This window comes from Loxodonta africana, chromosome 19 (genome assembly GCF_030014295.1).
Source record: "Loxodonta africana isolate mLoxAfr1 chromosome 19, mLoxAfr1.hap2, whole genome shotgun sequence".
NCBI lineage: Eukaryota > Metazoa > Chordata > Mammalia > Proboscidea > Elephantidae > Loxodonta > Loxodonta africana.
In genome coordinates this window covers 81173728-81193793 of record NC_087360.1, presented here as the reverse complement: position 1 = coordinate 81193793, position 20066 = coordinate 81173728, and the positions used below count along the sequence as shown (strand labels likewise).

Below are 20066 nucleotides of genomic sequence, written 5' to 3'. Positions count from 1 at the left end.
ATTTCACTCTATGCTTGTGAGAATGAGAGTGAAAAAGACAAGTGGCATTTTCCTATTACTGTGAATAGAGTTTTGACCTTACTGACTCCCTGACAGAGTCTTGGAACCCCTAGGGTTCCCCACATGGACCCTTTGAAAATGGCTGCTTGTAGAGAAAGTAACTTCCAGTAAGGGGGTGTGTGTATGAATAAGGAAAGTGAGAAAAATAGGACTCCTGGGTTACCTATCTGTGGTCTCAAAAGCTCCAGCCTCTCCTTTCAGAAAGCTCATCAACCCCTTGGAAAACCCATTGCCGTCGAGTTGATTCTGACTTATAGCTACTCTGTAGGAACAGAGTAGAACTGCCCCGTAGGGTTTCAAATGAGTGACTGGCGGATTCGAACTTCCAACCTTTTGGTTAGCAGCTGAGCTGTTAACCCCTGTGTTCCGTGGTTCTCCCTGACAGACCCTATCAAAGACTTGTTTGAATTCAATTAAAGGCTCATTTTAAAGTAAGCTACTTAAATTACAGCCCAGTCAAGGACAGTATTTTATATCAATGCCTTATTCTAGGTGGATGACTGATAGATCTAAGTTTGAGAGAAGAGCCAGTGGTTGGAGAAATTTAGTGTTTCCTTGATAATCTAATTTGCATATGAGAATATAGTTTTCACTGAGACATTTACCCGGTCCGAAACTGTTCCATTTGTGGACAGTATAAAGATAGTGTTTGTAGGTAAAGCATCAGAATAATGGAAACAGAGAGCTAACTCCACATTAGAAGTCCTTCTCTTTGGACTTCTAGTTTTCTTATTCCATGGGTAGATATATTTTACTAATATCTAGGCTATGCCTGCATATTGCAGGCTGTTAATGTGTCATCTTCGATATGCAGATGACACAACTTTGCTTGCTGCAAAAGTGAAGAGGACTTCAAGCACTTACTGATGAAGATCAAAGACTTTAGCTTTTAGTATGAATTAAACACCTCAAAGAAAAGGAAAATACAACTCTACTAATAAGCAACATTATGATAAATTAAGGAAAGATTGAAGTTGTCAAGGATTTCATTTTATTTGGATCCACAGTCAATGCGCATGGAAACAGCGGTCAAGAAATCAAATGATGTATTGCATTGGAGAAATCTGCTGCAGAAGACCTTTAAAGCGTTCAAAACTAAAGATGGCACTTTGAGGACTGAGGTGTGCCTGACCCAGTCCAGGATATTTTCAATTGCCTCATGTGCATTCGAAAGCTGGACAATAAGTAAGGAAGACCGAAGAAAAATTGATGCCTTTAAATTATGGTGTTAGCGAAGAATACTGAATATATCATAGACTGCCAGAAAAATGAACAAATCTGTCTTTGAAGATGTACAGCCAGGATGCTCCTTAGAAAAAAGGATGGCGAGACTTCGTCTTACGTACTTTGAATATATTATCAGAAGGAATCTGTCCCTGGAAAAGGACATTATGCTTGGTAAAGTAGAGGGTCAGCAGAAAAGAAGACGACCCTCAGTGAGATGAACTGACATAGTGACTGCAACGGTGAGCCCAACACAGCAACGATTGTGAGGATGATGCAGGACTGAACAGCATTTCGTTCTGTTGTACACGAGGTTGCTCTGAATTGGAACTAACTCCTTGGCACCTAACAACAACATCAACAGGCTATGCCTAGAAGCTCTACTTGATAATTATTATTAAAAAAAAAAAAAACTACCACTGTTCTCTGGGATTATGGATATTTAAAGACGTGCGAGTAAGTCACTGGTGTTTTGCATATAGATGGTTGTGCCCTGGAGATGAACCCTGGTGAGCTAGGGTTTGACTGATAGTGCATCATCTTATACAAAGCACACAATGAGACAGCATACAGTGACGCTAGGATTCATGGTTATATCTATATATTTACCTTCTGCAAGTAAACAGTACCCTCAGCCTAGAAACCTCCATTGGTGTACAGAGTTTTCAGCTGCGAAATGGTTTTAGCAGCCTTAGCGTCACCAGATTGAATTGGCCACAATCAGACAAGAGAACAATAAACTGCATTAATAAAGGCAGTGCATCCTCTGGCTGACTGTTAGGCAGTCGTGTGGCAGCAGCTTCCCCGTCAGCCTGTATGGATTTCCAGGCCCGCCATCCTGTTGTTGTTTTAAGCCAATCCAGATCACATTTAATTCTTGCCTCTGCGTTCTCTTCCTTTGTCCTGTCTGTCTTGTTTCAGGGAAATCTAAAAATGATTGTTTTTATACCATTAGATCAATTAAAAAAAAAAACAAAAAATCTAAGCCTGTTGCCGTCAAGTCGATTCCGACTCATAGTGACCCTACAGGATAGAGTAGAACTGTTCCATAGGGTTTCCAAGGAGTGGCTCGTGGATTTGAACTGCTGACCTTTTGGTTAGCAGCTGAGCTCCTGACCCTCTGTGCCACCAGAGCTCCGTTAGATCAACGGCATCTTTAATTTCATAGTCTCCTTAAAATCTCTGCATCTTTTTTGTTTCAAGCACCAGCACACTGTTTGAGGGGAAAAAGAGTGAGTGTTTTTATTCACATATTTTGCTTCTTTCTTCTGCAATTTTTTCCCCATTTACCTTTGCAATCTCTGATTATAATGTAATCGAAAGAGCCCGGACTTGACAGCCAGAACAGAATTTGAGAGCTTTTACTTCTGTCCTCTGTGACTGTGGACTGTTAGCCATTCAGGCCCTTAATTTTCTCACCTACCAAATGGCGATGGTGACAGCTCCTTCTTGATGTAGATGTGAGGATTAAATAATACTACTCATGAGACTTAGGACCTTTAGTTCACTCAGGTATGAGAACCCAGAGGTAAGCGTTGGAATTGCAGTACACAAATGATTGGTGAACACTGGCAGGAAAGAAGGATGCTGCATAGACTAAGACTATAACCCACCAGAAGGCTAGACAGACATCTGCTGACCCAGAAGTGGTCACGGGCCCTGTGATCCCTTATCGGCTCCATGTTCACTGTCTAGAGAGGGTCATAGGAACATCTTGCTCTTAGTTAGCCCAGGGATTCCCTTTCCATCTTCTGTAAGCCAGTCTTCTTCGACTGACCCTCTGGTCTTTGCCTCACCTGGCAGGTGAGCCCTAGGAGAGAAGGGAACTTGTGGCAGTTTGACGGCCAGGTTCCTTTTATTACCTGCCTGCTAGTGGGACAGAAAGGGGACTCCACTTTGAGAGAGATTTTCATAGTATTTAAAAAAAGCTTCTTTTGTAAAGGTGGTTATTTTTGGCCAACATTCCCCAATAAATATTAACCAAATATTTTTTTTTTTTTTAGAAGGAGCCTTGGTGGTTCAGTGGTTAAAGCATTCAGCTGCTAACCACAAGGTCAGCAGTTTGAACCCACCAGCTACCCCACGGAAGAAAGATGTGGCAGTCTGCTTCTGTAAAGATTGAAGCCTCGGAAACCCCATGGGGCAGTTCTGCTCCGTCCTACAGGGTCGCTATGAGTTGGAAGCAACTCGATAGCAGTGGGTTTGGATTTTTATTTCTTGTAGTAAAGTATTATACATGCCAAGGGAATAGCATCTCAGTCTTACTACATGAAAATATTAGCTCTAACTAGCAGCATAGCTAGAGTTTAAAATATTTAAAATTACTGCTTTTTAAAAGGAAAATGTGTGAGTGCACATGTAAAGGCATACTGCTAAATCTTTTGTGTGGTTGGTTTTGTATGTTAGGATTGGCCTCTTATAGCTCATTGTACAAGATAAACAGAACCCGTTCTTTTCTGTGTACGAGCCCTAGAAACTAGCCCCCAGTCTCTGGTGCAGAAACAGAGTGCGTTCGCTTGTTGCACGCCCTTTCTAGTACCGAGTGTGGTTTTCCCCCATCTGCTTCGTGTTGTTCCTCAGTGTTGGTCACCAGTCACCCTGAGAATCCCTTATATTTTGCCTCTTATCTGGAGGAAATATTAGAAAAATTAGCTTCCCAGCCTTTCTTGAATTGGTGTCAAGATCCTGTGGGAACTACAATATAGCGGTTCTTCCCTTAAAAAAAACCCTGAAAGCAGCCACCCAAACAGACACGTGTACACCAGTGTTCATTGCAGCACTGTTCACTTAGTCAAAAGGTAGAGATAACCAAGATGCCCATCGGCAGATGAATGGGTAAACAAAATGGGGTACATATGTACAGTGGAATGTTACTCAGCCATAAAGAGGAATGAAGTCCTGATAACATGCCACAACATGGATGAATCTAGAAAACACCATGCTGACGGAAATAAGTCAGTCACGATAGAACAGGTACTGAATGACCTCACTTATGTGGAGTAAGCAAATATATAAACCAAAACCCGTTGCCATCGAGCCGATTCTTATTCATAGTGACCCTATAGGACAGAGTAGAACTGCCCCGTAGAGTTTTCAAGGAGCACCTGGTGGATCTGAACTGCCAACCTTTTGGTTAGCAGCCGTAGCACTTAACACTATGCCACCAGGCTTTCCAAACAAATATATAGAAACCAAAAATTATTAGTGGTTACCAGGGGTATGAGAGGGAGTGGGAAAGAGGGTGGGGAGTTTTTGCTTAGGGAGCAGTGAGTTTATCTTAATGGTGGTGGAATGATCTGAAAAAGGATAGTGAGAATGGTTGCACAACTTCAAGAATGTAACCAGTGTCACTGAATTACACATGTAGAAAGTGTTGATTGGCATATGTTTTGTGGTATATATTTTCACAGTAATGATAATGAAAAAGATGCTGTGGGAAGGAAAGGTATAGAAAGCCCCAATTTTGCCACTCTTCACCCAGATCCTCCAAATAACTGGTCCTGGGGTGGAAGTGAGGTTAGGGAAGTCCATGATGAGGGTTGACAAGACTGGTTAGAAAATATCTGTGAGCCTCACAAAAGACAGTTGGCCATCAGATTATGTGTCATCCAGTCATGGACCTTCTCCTCCCTAGGAATACACTGAGACTTTCACCCCAGGACCACCCAGTCAGGAAAGCTGGCTGGTGACTCTGGTTAATGCTTTGCTTGTTTGCTTTGGAGAACGAAGCCAGAGCTTACATTTAAGGAAGAGATCTAGAAGACTTAAAAATAAAGATCTTTCCGAATTGTTGCTGTGCTTTGGGAGCTACCTGTGACTGGTGATGCATCTTGAAGTAGTTATCATCACTTGATTTGAAATTCTTAAAGAATGCTCCCTCTCTCCCCCTCCCTCCCACCCCAGGTAGCCACTGATAATTTTTGGTTTCTGTGTAAATATAATATATAAATATAGTCATTTTTATTTATTCCAGGATAAGGTTTTCAGATGATTCTGTGATGGAGTAAATTATTGATACCGTTGAGGATGTGACACAGTTATTAAAACTGTGTATTGAAACATGTGTACTGTTCCTTTCTATTGGAAACGTTTTTTACCTGATGGTGTATAACTAAATTATTTCCAGAATTTCTTTCCTTCCTCTTCTATCTGTTCATTTATTTATTGTTTTAGACATGAAGAACAGCCGAGGCCTTTTGCGCTGCACACGTGCTTGAGGAACTCAGATGAGGAAGTAAGGTTTCTGCAAACGTGTTCTCGGGTTCTGGTGTTTTGTCTCCTCCCCTCAAAGGATGCCCAGTCTCTCAGCTTACGTATAGTGCTTGCAGAAATCCTCACAACAAAAGGTAGACTTATACGATTGATACTACTAATGCAGTGACAATCATGCAAACTAATGTGCTTCGTACTAACGTGATAACTCCGTATGTGACACCTGAACAGGCTTTGTATGCTGTGGGACATGTGGGGATTAAAGTCTTTTCAAATTTTTAAGTTTAAATGTCACATCAAGAGAGCATCGTTTGGCCATCCATGCTAAGCTTAAATTTTTGTGTAACGGACGGTCAAATGCACAATACATTCTGTTGTTTATTTTGACACAGGAAGGATGATATCCAGCCCTTATGGCCTCCACAGGGAAGCATCCATTTGGAATAGCTTTTGAACTATCTGGGTCAATAATATATGCATTAATGAAGCAATGTTATACATTCAAGCTCTGATGTAGCATTACATAAAATACCCTTGTTATAAGATTCATTGATAATGCTTATACATAATTCTGTGAACTTGGGATAAGTAAAAAAGAAACCCTGCTACAATAAGGTTTTCACTGGCCAATCTTTTCTGGAAGTAGATTGCCAGGTCCTTCTCCTAGTCTCTCTTAGTCTAGAAGCTCCACTGAAACTTGTCCACCATGGGTGACCCTGCTGGTATTTGAAATACCGGTGGCATAGCTTCCAGCATCACAGCAACATCCAAGCCACCGTAGTACAACAACTGAGACAAGTAGTGAAAATCTTATGCATAGCAGCAGAACATTGTTTGCTACACTGCTGGAAGATGAGCCCCTCAGGTTGGACGGCATTCAAAATATGACTGGGGAAGAGCTGCCCCCTCAAAGTAGAACTGACCTTAATGACATGGGTGGAGAAGTTTCTGGGACCTTCATTTGCTGATGTGGCATGACTCAAAATGAGAAGAAACAGCTGCAAACATCCATTAGTAAGCGGAACATGGAATGTACAAAGAATGAATCAAGGAAAATTGGAAGTTGTCAAAAGTGAAATGAAATGCTTGAAGGATAATATCCTAGGCATTAGTGAGCTGAAATGGACTGGTATTGGCCATTTTGAATCAGACAATAATTGGTCATTTTCAACTGGACAATCATGCTGGGAATGACAGTTGGAGAGGAATGATGTCACATTCATTCGTCAAAAAGAATACTTCAAGATCTATCCATCCTGAGGTATGATGCTGTCAGTAATAGGATAATATCTATAAGCTTACAAAGAAAAACAGTTGCTCTTATGTGTCAAGTAGCTAAAGCAAAAGGAAATGATGACATAAAAGAACTGAACAGAAGATTTCAAAGGGTGGCTTAAGAAGAAAAAGTAAAGTAGTATTATGACATGTGTAAAGAGCTGGAGATAGAAAACCGAAAGTGAAGAACATGCTTGGCATTTCTCAAGCTGAAAGAACTGAAGAAAAAATTGAAGCCTCGAGTTGCAGTAGTGAAGGATTCCATGGGGAAAATATTAAATGATGCAGCAAGCACCAAAAGAAGATGGAAGGAATACACAGAGTCCTTATACCAAAAAAACTGAGTGGTGTTCAACCATTTCAAGAGGTAGCATATGATCAGGAACTGATGGTACTGAATGAAAAGTCCAGACTGCACTGAAGGCATTGGCAAAAAACAAGGCTCTAGGAATTGGTGGCATATCAGTTGAGATGTTTCAACAAATGGATGCAGCGCTATGCCAAGAAATTTGGAAGACAGCTACCTGGCCAACTGACTAGAAGAGATCTGTATTTATAGCTATTCCTAAGAAAGATGATCCCAGCAAATATGGAAATTATTGAACAGTGTCATTAATATCACACGCAAGCAAAATTTTGCTGAAGATCATTCAAAAGCAGCTGTAGCAGTGTACCGACAGGGAACTGCCAGAAATTCAGGCCGGGTCCAGAAGAGGACATAGAACCAGGGATATCATTGCTGATGTCAGATGGATCCTGGCTGAAAGCAAAGAATACGAGAAGGATGTTTACCTGTGTTTTGTTGACTATGCAGAAGCCTTTGTGTGGATCATAACAAATTATGGTTAACATTGTGAAGAATGAGAATTCCGGAACAGTTAGTTGTGCTCATGAGGAACCTGTGCATAGATCAAGAGGCAATTGTTCGAACAGAACAAGGGGATACTGCATGGCTTAAAATCAGGAAAGGTGTGCGTCGGGGTTGTATCCTTTCACCATACCTATTCAATCTGTATGCTGAGCAAATAGTCCAAGAAGCTGGACTGTATGAAGAAGAACAGGGCACAGGATGATTAGAGGAAGACTCATTGACAACCTGCATTATGCAGATGACACAACCTTGCTTGCTGAAAATGAAGAGGACTTGAAACACTTAATGACGAAGATCAAAGACCACAGCCTTCAGTATGGATTACACCTCAACATAAAGAAAACAGAATTCTCACAACTGGACCAATAAGCAACATTATGATAAACGGAGAAAAGACTGTAGTTGTCAAGGATTTCATTTTACTTGCATCCACAATCAACCCCCATGGAAGCCCAAAACAGTGCCATGGAAGCAGCAGTTAGGAAATTAAAAGATGCACTGCATTGAGCAAATCTACTGTGAAAGACCTCTTTAAAGTTTTGAAAAGCAAAGACTTCACTTTGAAGACTACGGTGCGCCTGACACAAGCCATGGTGTTTTCAATCGCATCATATGTATGTGAAAGCTGGATGGTGAATAAGGGAGACTGAAGAAGAATTAACGCCTTTGAATTGTGGTGCTGGCGAAGAATATTGAATATACCATGGACTGCCAAAAGAACGAACAAATCTGTCTTGGATGAAGTACAACCAGAATGCTTCTTGGAGGCAAGGATGGCGAGACTGCGTCTGACATACTTTGGACATGTTGTCAGGAGGGATCAGTCGTTGGAGAAGGGCATCACGTTTGGTGAAGTACAGGGTCAGTGAAAAAGAAGACTCTGAATAACATGGATTGACACAGTGGCTGCAACAGTGGGCTAAAGCATAACAGTGATTGTGAGCATGGCGCAGGACCGGGTAGTGTTCTGTAGGACATAGGGTCGTTATGAGTCTGAACCGAATTGATGGCACCCAACAACAACAACAATATGCAGAAAACACAATCTTGCTTGCTGAAAGTTAGGAGAATTTGAATCATTTACTGATGAAGATCAAAGACTATAGCAGTATGGATTACACCTCAACATAAAGAAAACAAAAATCCTCACAATTGGACCAATAAGCAGCATCATGATAAAGGAAGAAAAGATCGAAGTTGTCAAGGATTTCATTTCACTTGGATCCACAATCAATGCCTATGAATACAGCTATCAAAAAATCAAACAATGTATTGCATTGCTGCCAAAAACCTCTTTAAATTGTTAAAAAGCAGAGATATCACTTTAATGATTAATGTGCACCTGACTCAAGCTATGGTATTTTCAATTGCCTAGTATGCATGCAGAAGCTGGACAGTGAATAACGAAGACAGAAGAAGAATTGATGCATTTCAATTATGGTTTTTGTGAAAAATACTGAATCTACCATGGACTGCCAGAATAAACAAATCTGTGTAGGAAGAAGTATAGCCAGAATGTTCCTTAGAAGTGAGAATAGCGAGACTTTGTCTCACGTACTTTGGACGTGTTATCAGGAAATATCAGTCCCTGGAGAAGGACATCATGCTTAGTAAAGCAGAGGGTCAGTGAAAAAGAGAAAAAGCCTCAAGGAGATGGATTGACACAGTAGCTGCAACAGTGAGCTCAAACATAGTAACAACTGTGAGAGTGGTGCAGGACTGGGCAGTATTTTGTTCTGTTGTACATAGGGTCACTGTGAGTCAGAACTGACTGGACGGCATCTGAGGACAATAATAAACCACAATATAATGTGATTTCTAGAAAAAGCTAACTATTTCCAATGAATTATTTAGGTAGGAGAAGAAAATATGACTTAAGAGCAACTTTATCTCAGAATTCGAAACAAATAACACTGAGATACATTGATTATTTAATTGTCTTATTTATCTTATAAATAATTGTCTTGTTTATTATTCCAGTATTAGTCGTCTGTGCCAATTAGCTGACATAACCAAACACAGAGTAAAGGAGAACTTTTTAATGTAAAGTTAGTAAGGTGAATTTTTAGTAATATCTTTGACTTTTTAACGTCTTCTTTCTTGAGGTCTGCTTTGACTAGTTGGAAGAATGTTGACTTTCGTCTTTGGCAGAGTAAACTGGTCAAAACATATGGAGCATTTTAAAAGAAAAAAGTTAATGTAATTAATTTTGATAGCTTTGTTAGCAGCTCGTGTTCCAGATGGCTTTTTCATTATTCCTTGACATTTAACTCCTGTATTAAATGACCACTTGAATGTAGCCATGGTTGGTAACATACCTAGAGGGCTAGGTAGCCTTTTGTGTGTGTGTGTATTTTTTGAATAATTGAATTGTTTGCAATTTCTCCCTTTTGGGTAGTTAAAAATGTAGTTTCAGTTACGTGCCATGAAAAAAAAATTCCTTGGAAGACTTTCTTTTTCGTTGGCGCTTTCTTTTTCCTACAGTCTTGATGCCACTAGTGGAGTTGCTGAGTGACCCTGATTACATTAACCAAATGCTGCTCGCGCAGCTGGAACACAGAGAGCAGATGAGTGAGCATCACAAGAGAGCCTACGCCTACGCTCCTTCTTATGAGGAGTTCATCAAGCTCATTAACGGCAACTCGGACGTTGAATTCCTGAAGCAACTGAGGTATTTGGTTTTTAATTATCACGTGCCAATAGCTACTAATGATCATGCTCTGCGTAGTTAGATAGAAGAATATGGTCAGGGAAGCAGAAATGTAGGAAGTTTTTCATCTTCTCGTTTAGTGACGACCAAATTTAACCAGCTTCTTCTTTAGCAGTGAAATTGGTTAGTTGTTTTCAAATTATTAAGCTATACTCGATTGAAAGCTGTTTAGTTGTTAGGAGGTCCTACCTGGCTGTTCAGATGCATACCTTACAGAAGCCCTGGAAGGAAGTCATGTTTTTTTAATTACAGCATAAAACAATTGTTGAATCCCACGTTTGGGAATAAGGGGCACTTGACTAATCGTTTTGACTAATTTGAAATATACTCCAGGAGTCTCTTTTATAGGAGAGCTCTATCTCCCTTATCATACTTGAGATATTTTAAGGGTGAGTGTGTGTGTGTTTTTATTTACTTATTGTTTCTGTTACCGTGTACACGTATACGATGTGACTGTACAGTGCTGTCTAGTTGGTGGGTTTCTAGGCTTCCACCTCTCTAACCTCTTCTCTTTTAGTATGCCCATCTGATAATACATGTGGAGAGAGGAAATTCTGGTCCATCAGTTTTCTAACCAAAGAACTCCCTTTAGTATTTCTTGTAGTTTTGGTTTGGATTTTACGAGTTCCTTTAACTTCTGTTTATCTGGAAATGTCCTAATTTCACCTTCATATTTGAGAGGCAGTTTTGCTGGATGTATGATTTTCAATGCTTTATATAAGTTATCCCATTGCCTTCTTGCCTGTGTGGTTTCTGCTGAGTAGCCTGAGCGTATTCTTATTGACTCTCCTTTGTAGGGGACTTTTCGTTTATCCCTAGCTGCTCTTAAAATTCTTTCTTTACCTTTGGTTTTGGCATGTTTGATTATAATATGCCTTGGTGACTTTCTTTCAACATGTATCTTATGTGGAGTTCGATGGGCATCTTGGATAGCTATCTTCTCATCTTTCACAATATCAGGGAAGAATTCTGCCAACAAATATTCAACAAGCCTCTCTGTATTTTCTGTTATCCCTCCCTGTTCTGGTACTCCAGTCACTCGTTGGTTATTTCTCTCGATAGAGTCCCACATGATTCTTAAGGTTTCTTCATTTTTAAATTCTTTTATCTGATTTTTCTTCAAATATATTGGTGCCAAGTGCATTATCTTCAAGCTCACCAATTCTGCCTTCTACTTGCTCAGTTCTGCTCTCCTGACTATTCAGTTGTCTAATTCTGTAATTTTATTGTTAATCTTCTGAATTTCTGATTGCTGTCTCTCTATGGATCCTTGCAGCTTATTAAATTTTTCATTATGTTCTTGAATAACCATTTAAATTTCTTCAACACTTTTATCTGTGTGTTCCTTGGCTTGTTCTGCGTATTGCCCGATCTCCTTCCTGATGTCTTGAAGGGTTCTGTATGTTAATCTTTTGTATTCTGCATCCGGTAATTCCAGGAAGGCACTTTCATATAGAAGATCCCTTGATTCTTTGTTTTGAGAGCTTGTTGAAGCGATCATGGTCTGTTCTGTTTCTTTATGTGATTTGATATTGACTGTCTCTTAGCCATCTATAAGTTATTGTATTAGTTTATTTTATGTTTGCTTACTGTATCCTAGCTTCTTGCTTTGTTTTGTTTTGATACGCCCAGATGGGTTGCTTGAGTGAGCTAGCTTGATGGTTTTCGCCTTTGAAGCTCTGACGTCCTGTCACCAGATGGCTAGAGCTGTTATCAGGCATATCAGTCTAGGAGTCCATTCGCTTTTCTTATATGAATTCAGCTCAGGTGTCCAGGTACCTGGTCATAAAGTGTGTGGTACAGGCTCTGTCCTACAGTCTTAGAGGAGCAGGGGTAATTGGTGTAGGTACCGGTATCTGGTTGCAGCAGGGGGCCATGCTTTGAACAAGGCAGGAGGCTGAGAATCATCCCCCAAGTGTCTCTGAGGAAAGTGCGTCTCTGTTCCCTAGAGCATACAGGTAGGTGGGTTCTGCAGACGGACCATGGGTACCCAGTGCTTTTGGTTATAAGGACTGGGAGGTACCAGTTAACCTTGGACCCCTGTCGTGGGTGGCTGGGTGACCTGAGTGGAGCCACTAGTCCTTAGGCCCCTGATGTGGGTAGGTGAGGACCCTGTATAATAAGCAAAGCAGTGTCAAACATCAAACACCCACCTCTCCACTGCACAGCTGAAACAGTTGGACTCTGCCAACAAGGGCCTATTCTCCTAAAATAGGCCCACACAGGTCCATGCAGGGGGGGAAGGTATTCAAAGTCCATGGACTGTTTATGCCTGGACAGGAGCCATTTCTGTCCTGAGCTCCCCAGGATGATGGAGCTGGCAAATTATCTTTTCCCCCATTTGTGCATTTATTCATTCTCCAAGGCCAGGAGAATGGTTCCCTGTGCTCAGCAGGGCCTATCTCAGGCCCACGGAAATCAACAGCCTCTGAAGCTGGCTTGGGGGTGGGGGGCATGGTAAAATATACGCAAGTACTTAGCTTTTGCTGAGAGGCCATTCTTCTCTGGTTCTGGAGGTGTGAGTAGGCTGTGCAGCTGGCTGCTTCTCCCTGAGGAAACCGTGGCTGAACGCTACTACCAGTCCGCCACAGCCGCTTCAGGAATGGTGCCTGAGAGTTCCTGGCGATTCAGGTCCCGTAGCTCCGCTCTGCTTCTGAACCTTCTCTCCCTCCCCATGCCGCTCAGTCTCTTTTCTAACTTTGCCTTTGATGTTTAGGGCTCCTAGCTTGTGATAAATGTAATCATTTCACTTGTTTTTTCTCACTTTGTTGTAAGAGGGATCGTTGGAAGCGTCTGTCTATTCCACCATCTTGGCCCCGCCTCCTGGTCTGTCAGTTTTGATTCCTGTTAGTAACTTTGGTAAATCACTGATGTAATCGTAAAATATCGGCTGAAATTGAGTCTTTAGACTAATAGAAGATCTGAGACTTAGCTACCTTTGCCTCTGAACTCAAGTCAGCATTAAGGTGACTTATGCTGTTGAATTTTCTGATCTGAGTGGCATATGTTGTAGATGACGCTGTGTTCTCGTCAGCTATGTCATGTGTTTATGTGAGCACTGCAGATGTGTAGTGATGGGTCCACATGCATGGGTTTGGGTACAAGTAATTTTTCTTATGGGATATAATCTCTGGATATTTTATTTATGACTTTTTTTCTATGCAGAATCTTGAATAGGCTATATGGCACTCCCGGTTATTTATATCTGAATCCAAAAATTCCATTTTGATAAGTGTGACACTTCAGCTGATAGAGAACCCAAGAGCATAAATTATCAAAGGTCGTCTCTCCATGGCCTCCTCTGACCCCTTTTGGAGCATCACTGCATAGAAAGTGAAAGAGCTTAAAATGACAGAACACTTTCGTTGTTTCCCATTCCGTTTAACACTCTCAAAACACACACACACACCAAGCTCTGCCTTTGGAGATGCTGACTTTATTCAAAGCTGTATCCCAGTACCCCTCCACCTTTTCCTTTTATGCCTGCTTGTCCCAGACATGGTGCACGTGGTTGGACCAAGATAGCATGAGGACCACTTTGTAGAAGTATAATTTCCTTCTAAGACATTGTTCAGGAGCAGCTACCTCATGTTGATAAATTGTGAATGCATTGAATTCCTAAGCACTTTTTTCCTTGCCTAAACAGTCTTACTGCAATAAAGTCAGACGTGAATTATTTGGTAACTCCGTGGGAGTTTGTGATAACATAATCTAGGATCCATAGTGTCAGGTACTTGTGTAAATGAGCATTCACTGCCTTCCAGACTGTGGCCTAGAGTTCCGTTTTGTGCACCAGAAGATTCCAGCACTGCGTACTTCGTGACATAGTAGATGGTCTAAGAAAGAGATCTCAAAAGAGAATTCTTATCAGAGCTGATTATTTTGAACGGTTAACTATTGGTACCGTAGCACCATCTGTCAGCTTGTACCTGAGCACAGTTTCTTTATCATAAGGTGAATGAATCTTAATAAGAATGGTTTATCTAGGAAGGCAACTGGAAGCAACTTTGGAATAGCAGACATTGATCTTTTTGCTTAAAAAGTTAGGTGAAGTTGCATAAATTATCTTGCTAGATGACTATTGTTTGTCTAATGCAAAAATTGCTCCCTATTTAAGGATCAGGCCTACTTACTATTATTGACAGGTAAAATTGCTTTTTATTAGGTTTCTGTCTGGAGCCTGTATTGATGAGGCTTATCAGCCTCCTAACACTAATGAAGCTGCTTTCTTTGATCAGAGTCTGAATTGTGTTGTTGTTTTTCTGGTGTACTTAGAGGACTTTGCTGTCTGACTTTAATAGTGTTTTAGGTCTCTGTCTTCAGATTGCTCTAAGTAAAGTTTTGGAATAGACTGCATAAGGCAGGGAATGTTTCTTTTTTAGATTAAGCTGTTTATAAAACCATTCACTTTTCTTTCATACATATTTGGGAGATAAATACATGTTTTCCAAAGGAAGCAAAATCCTTCAACTCTACTAGACTGGAATGCATTAAATAAGATGTAAAACCCTTGAAGGCAGTTCTAGGGTAGTATGGTTATTTTCTGAATTGGCAGTAGATGCTTTCACAGTAGGATAATAGAGCTAGAAATGCTTCCTTTAAATACATTAAACCAGTGGTTTGTCAACCTGGCTGTATATTAGACTCACCAAGGGAGTTTTAAAAAAATATAGCTGGATATCGAACTATCCTTTGTCTTATCTAGTTGCTAGGTGCTGTCAAGTTGGGTCTGACTCACAGTGACCTTATTTACAACAGAACGAAACGTTGCCTCTCCTGGACCATCCCCACAAATCATTGCTATGTTTAGCCCATTGTTGCAGCCACTGTGTCAGTCCATCTCAGTGGGGTCTCTTTTTCTGCTGTCCCTCTGTTTTACCAAGCCTGATGTCTTTCTCCAGAGATTGGTCCCTCCTGATGACATGTCCAAAGTAAGTGAGACAAAGTCTCACCATCTTTGTTTCTAAGGAGCATTCTGGCTGTGCTTCCTCCAAGACAGGTGTGTTCGTTTTTCTGGCAGTCCATGATATATTAAGTATTCTTGTCAATAGCGTAATTCAAATGTGTCAGTTCTTCTTCAGTCCTTTTTTTTATCATGGTCCAGCTTTTGTATGATATGAGGCAACTGAAAATCACTTGTTTGTCAGTTTGTTGTACTGTGGTGGTTTATGCTTTTTTTATGATGCTAGAAGAGATGCCACCAGTCTCAAATACCAGTAGGGTCACCTATGGTGGACAGATTTCAGTAGAGATTCCAGGTAAAAGTGGCATGGAGGTGGTTCTGACCCCCTCCAACCCGGCGGGCGGGGGGAGGAGAACTAAGATCAATAGCCCAAGGGGCCGATTCCTATGAGGTGGAGGTCAAACACGTCTACTCTCTCTGCCATCTCTACCAATTCTGACACCAACTGTCCCCCGCACAGCACTCTCTACTTCTCTGCTGGGTTTGTTAATTCATTGCAGTGGCCACACTGAACTCACAGACCACACTAACATTATGGTGTTTATTAGGGAAGTAAGAGTTACAGTTCAGGCTCAGGAATACTCAGGACACAGTTCTTCCATCAGGACAGCCTCTCTGCATCTGTGCTTGCAGGCACGCCCCTTCCTGACCTTCAGTCTCTGCCCAAAGGCACTCAACTTTCTCTGTGGGCTGGGATGCCCACAGTGCCATCTCCTGCTGCTGGGTCTCTGGCTCCTGGGTCTCTTCTGCTGGTCTCTCCTTCCTTGGTGGTAGTGGGCTCTTCTCTTTGCTGTGGAATTGGCTTTCTTTTAAGACAAAACTGACTAATTGCAGTGGTAGGCCACAATTACTGTATCACACAGTCACCTAGGTTGGAGTTACATGACCGTGGCTAGAAAGGCCACACACAAACATAATTAATTTACCACGTTCCAGACTAAGACAGACTAGGAAAAAGGCCTGGTGATCTGCTTTTGAAAATTAGCCAATGAAAACCTTATAGATAACAATAGAACCTTGTCTGATATGTACTGGAAGATGAGCCCCTCAGATTGGAAGGCGCTGAAAATACGACTGGAGAAGAGCTGCCTCCTCAAAGTAAAGTTGACCTTAATGACGTAGATGGAGTAAAGCCTTTTGGACCTTTATTCGCTGATGTGGCATGCCTCAAAATGAGAAGCAACAGCTGTAAAAATCCATTAATAATCGGAACATGGAATGTATGAAATATGAATCAAGGAAAATCGGAAGTTGTCAAAAATGAGATGGAACATTTGCAGATTGATAACCTAGGCATTAGTGAGCTGAAATGAACTGGTATTGACCATTTTGAATCCAGTAATTATATGGCCTATTATGCCAGGAATGACAAATTGAAGAGATGGCATCGCATTCATTGCCAAAAAGAATATTTTTCAAGATCTGTCCTGAAGTACAATGCTGTCTTTGATAGGATAATATGCATACACCTGTAAGAAAGACAGTTCAAAACGGCATTATCCAAATTAATGCACCAGACACTAATGCCAAAGATGAAGAGATTTAAGATTTTTACCAACTTTTGCAAGCCTGAAATTGATCAAACATGCAATAAAGATGGATTGATAATTACTGGAGATTGAAATGTGGAAACTGGAAACAAAGAAGAAGGATCAGTAGTTGGACAATATGGCTTTGGTGATAGGAATGGTGCCAGAGACAATATGATAGAATTTGCAAGACCAGTGACCTATTCATCAGAAATACTTTTTTTAAGAACTCGAAAGACATGGACCTTGCTGGATGGTTTATACAGGAATCAAATTGACTACATCTGTGGAAAGAGACGATGGAGAAGCTCAATATTATCAGTCAAGACAAAGTTAGGGACTGACCGATTGCTTCTGTGCAAGTTAATGTTGAAGCTGAAGAATATTAAAGCAAGTTCAGAAGAGCCAAAGTACTACCTTGAATACATCCCGCCTGACTCTAGAGACCATCTCAAGAATAGTTTAGATGCTCTGTCCTTTGTAGCAGTTTCTTTCTTTTTCTTCACTTCTGGCACCTGAAGGGTGTCAAAGGAAGGATATGGTGGCTGCAGTGGTACAAAAATGTGAAATTTCCGGGATTTTCAAGTAGGAGTAGTGATCAACTCTGCTAACAACACAGCATCCGGAAAGCTGAATTTCATCTCAATGAAGGATATCAAGGGGCAGCTGGACAAACGTCCCACTGCTGGTGTGGGTGGTGGGATGGCGACCACAGTCAGGATCTGCCAGTGAGAGCTCACGAAGAAGCTGCATCAGTTACTGAAACTCGACAGTTAAAACTGTGCTGGAGAGAGGACTTGGGGTGTTCCTGTGTGTTAAGGACAAAGTGAAGTCAAAGTAGACCCTGAAGGAGAAGTGAAAGGCTCTTCTCTTGCAGGATCTCTGAGCAAATTGTGGCCCAGGAATGCGTCCCCTGCTGCCTGCGTTGTGTAGTTCTTTAGCGTATTTGTAAAGGAAATTGTTTCTTCCCTCAACGGGAGCACAGATATACGAGTTTTATCCCCAGGAATTTTTATATAATTGGCCTGGAGTAGAGCCTGGGCATCAGTATTCTTTAAAAGCTCCCCAGGTGATTATAGTACGCAACTGTTATTGAGACTTTCTTCTGAATGGAATATTCTTCCACAGGCTACCAGTCTTAAATCTTGGCTCCTGGCGTGTGTGTTTCATTGTATTCTAATTATTTGAAAACTGGTTACCGCTGTTTGAAACATATGGTAACTCTGCTGAGGAAAACATGGATGAATCAGGACATCTCATTCTTACACCATGTTTACTGTAATGAACCAAGAGCATTTCATCACTGATCTTCCTGAGAGAGACGTCTAACCCAGGGTTTCTCCACCTTGGCAAAATCGACATTCAGGGATAGACAGTTGCTTGTTGCGTGGGTTGTTCTGTTTATTGTAGAATGTTCAGCAGCATTCCTGGCCTCTACCCATTGGATGCCAGTAGCACCCCACAGCTTCTGTGACAGCCAGAAATGTCCCCTGGGGAACACAGTGCCCCCCTGCCCCCGCAAAGCCACTGGTTTAACCCCATGAATAGATAGTTGTGGTTAGGGTTGATTCCAATACACAGCAACCCTATAGCACAGAGTAGAACTGCCCGTAGAGTTTCCAAGGCTGTAATCTTTACGGGAGCAGATTACTAGGCCTTTCCTACTGCAGGGTGGCTGCTGGGTTCAAATGGCCAACCTTTCAGTTAGCAGCCGATCGCTTAGACGGCTTAACCATTGTGCCACCAGGACTCCTTCATGAATAGATAGAGGTTAGTTGTATTAGGTTAGGATTAGGTTCAGATAAAAGTTACAGAACTGCCCCTGCTTCCCCAAATAATGGTGGCTCATCCATAGCTAGAGTCTTCCTTCTCATATAAAAGGGGTCTGAAGCCAGGCTGCCTGGGACTGATACGGGGGCTCCACCATCCTCAAGGGCCCAGGCTACTTCTAGCCCACTGCTCTGCCATCCTAAGGGTATATTCTAACCTCAGAGTCCAGGGTAAATAGTAGAGTGCCATCCATCACATCATAATTCCAGGCACCAGGATGAAGGTAAGGAAAAGTGGCAAAGGTCCTACACTGGCTGTCTTTTAAGAAAATTTCTAGAAGCTGCCACATGACATTTCTACTTCTATCTCATTGGTCAGAACCACTGAGATATAGTTGGTGGTCATATCCTGAACAGCCGTAGGCCCAGTTAAAATTTGAGGATTCTGTTACTAAGGAAAGGAGCCCTAGTGGCACAGTGATTAAGCACCCTGCTGCTAACTAAAAGGTCAGCGGTTTGAACCCACTAGCCACTCCGTGGGAGAAAGATGTGACAGTCTGCTTCCTTAAAGATTACAGTCTTGAAAACTCTATGGGGCAGTTCTACTCTGTCCTATAGGGACACTGTGAGTCGGAATTGACAGCAATGGGGGCAGGCAGCTAGAGAAGCGCATAGTAATAAAGTCAGAACAGCCTGTCACTGCCATAATTTCATTTAGCATCAATTCAATCTTTATTAGGTTTTTCAGCTCTGGACTAGTTTATTTTGTGTCCTGTCATTTAAACAGAAAATGGAGAATCTGAAAATAGAGAGGAAATTCTAATAATGAATGAAAAGTTTAAAATAAGAAAGATTGAAGTATTATATGCTGAGATCAGCGTGTTTTTTGTTTTCCTAGGATAAAGCAAGAGGAAGTGGGCATAACGCATGGATTAAATTCAGACATCATAATTAACGATGAAGTGGGTTATTGAGGGAGATTGCTAAATATTTTTCCTTTAGAAATTAATAGGATGGATTTTCATCTCTGAGTTGGTATAGGTGCATTTGCACATGAAGATAATATATTAAAATATTAAAGTTCTTAAAACTCCATGCTTCGGTGAAGAATAACTTAAATGTTTAATATTTTGAACAGTGTTTTTGAAAATACACTGTGAGTCACGAGCATAAGTTGTAGAGGAACGTGAAGGAAGAAATCGAGCAAATCTCACGGTGACTAACGCACCGTGTCAGAAATCAATGAGCACACATAAGCTACTGAGGAAAAGGTTAGTGTGGGTGGACAAGGAAATGAAAAATTGTGAAGTGTGAAACAAAGAGAAGCCTGGTAAGTTTTTATGAAAAGAATAAATGAATATAAATTTAGTTTTTAAAAAACTCAAAATGAGAAGCTGTCTATGAAAATGTTCTGAAAGATCTTTTCATTTTATGAGAAATAAAAGTACTTCAG

General features: G+C 41.2%; 1 protein-coding gene across 10 annotated transcripts in view; it reads left to right on the top strand.

Annotated features, from left to right (window-relative positions):
* SNX25 (sorting nexin 25) overlaps window positions 1–20066 on the top strand; it is a 164137-nt gene that overhangs the window by 47894 nt on the left and 96177 nt on the right. For 6 of the 10 annotated variants that reach the window (XM_064272930.1, XM_064272932.1, XM_064272931.1 and 3 more), the window contains 2 exons: window positions 5458–5630; window positions 10127–10313. In XM_064272930.1, coding sequence (XP_064129000.1) covers window positions 5458–5630; window positions 10127–10313 — 360 coding nt within the window. Of the gene's footprint in view, window positions 1–3287; window positions 3481–5457; window positions 5631–10126; window positions 10314–20066 lie in introns of all 10 variants that reach the window. The other 4 variants (XM_064272935.1, XM_064272934.1, XM_064272936.1 and 1 more) reach the window with 4 other exon arrangements.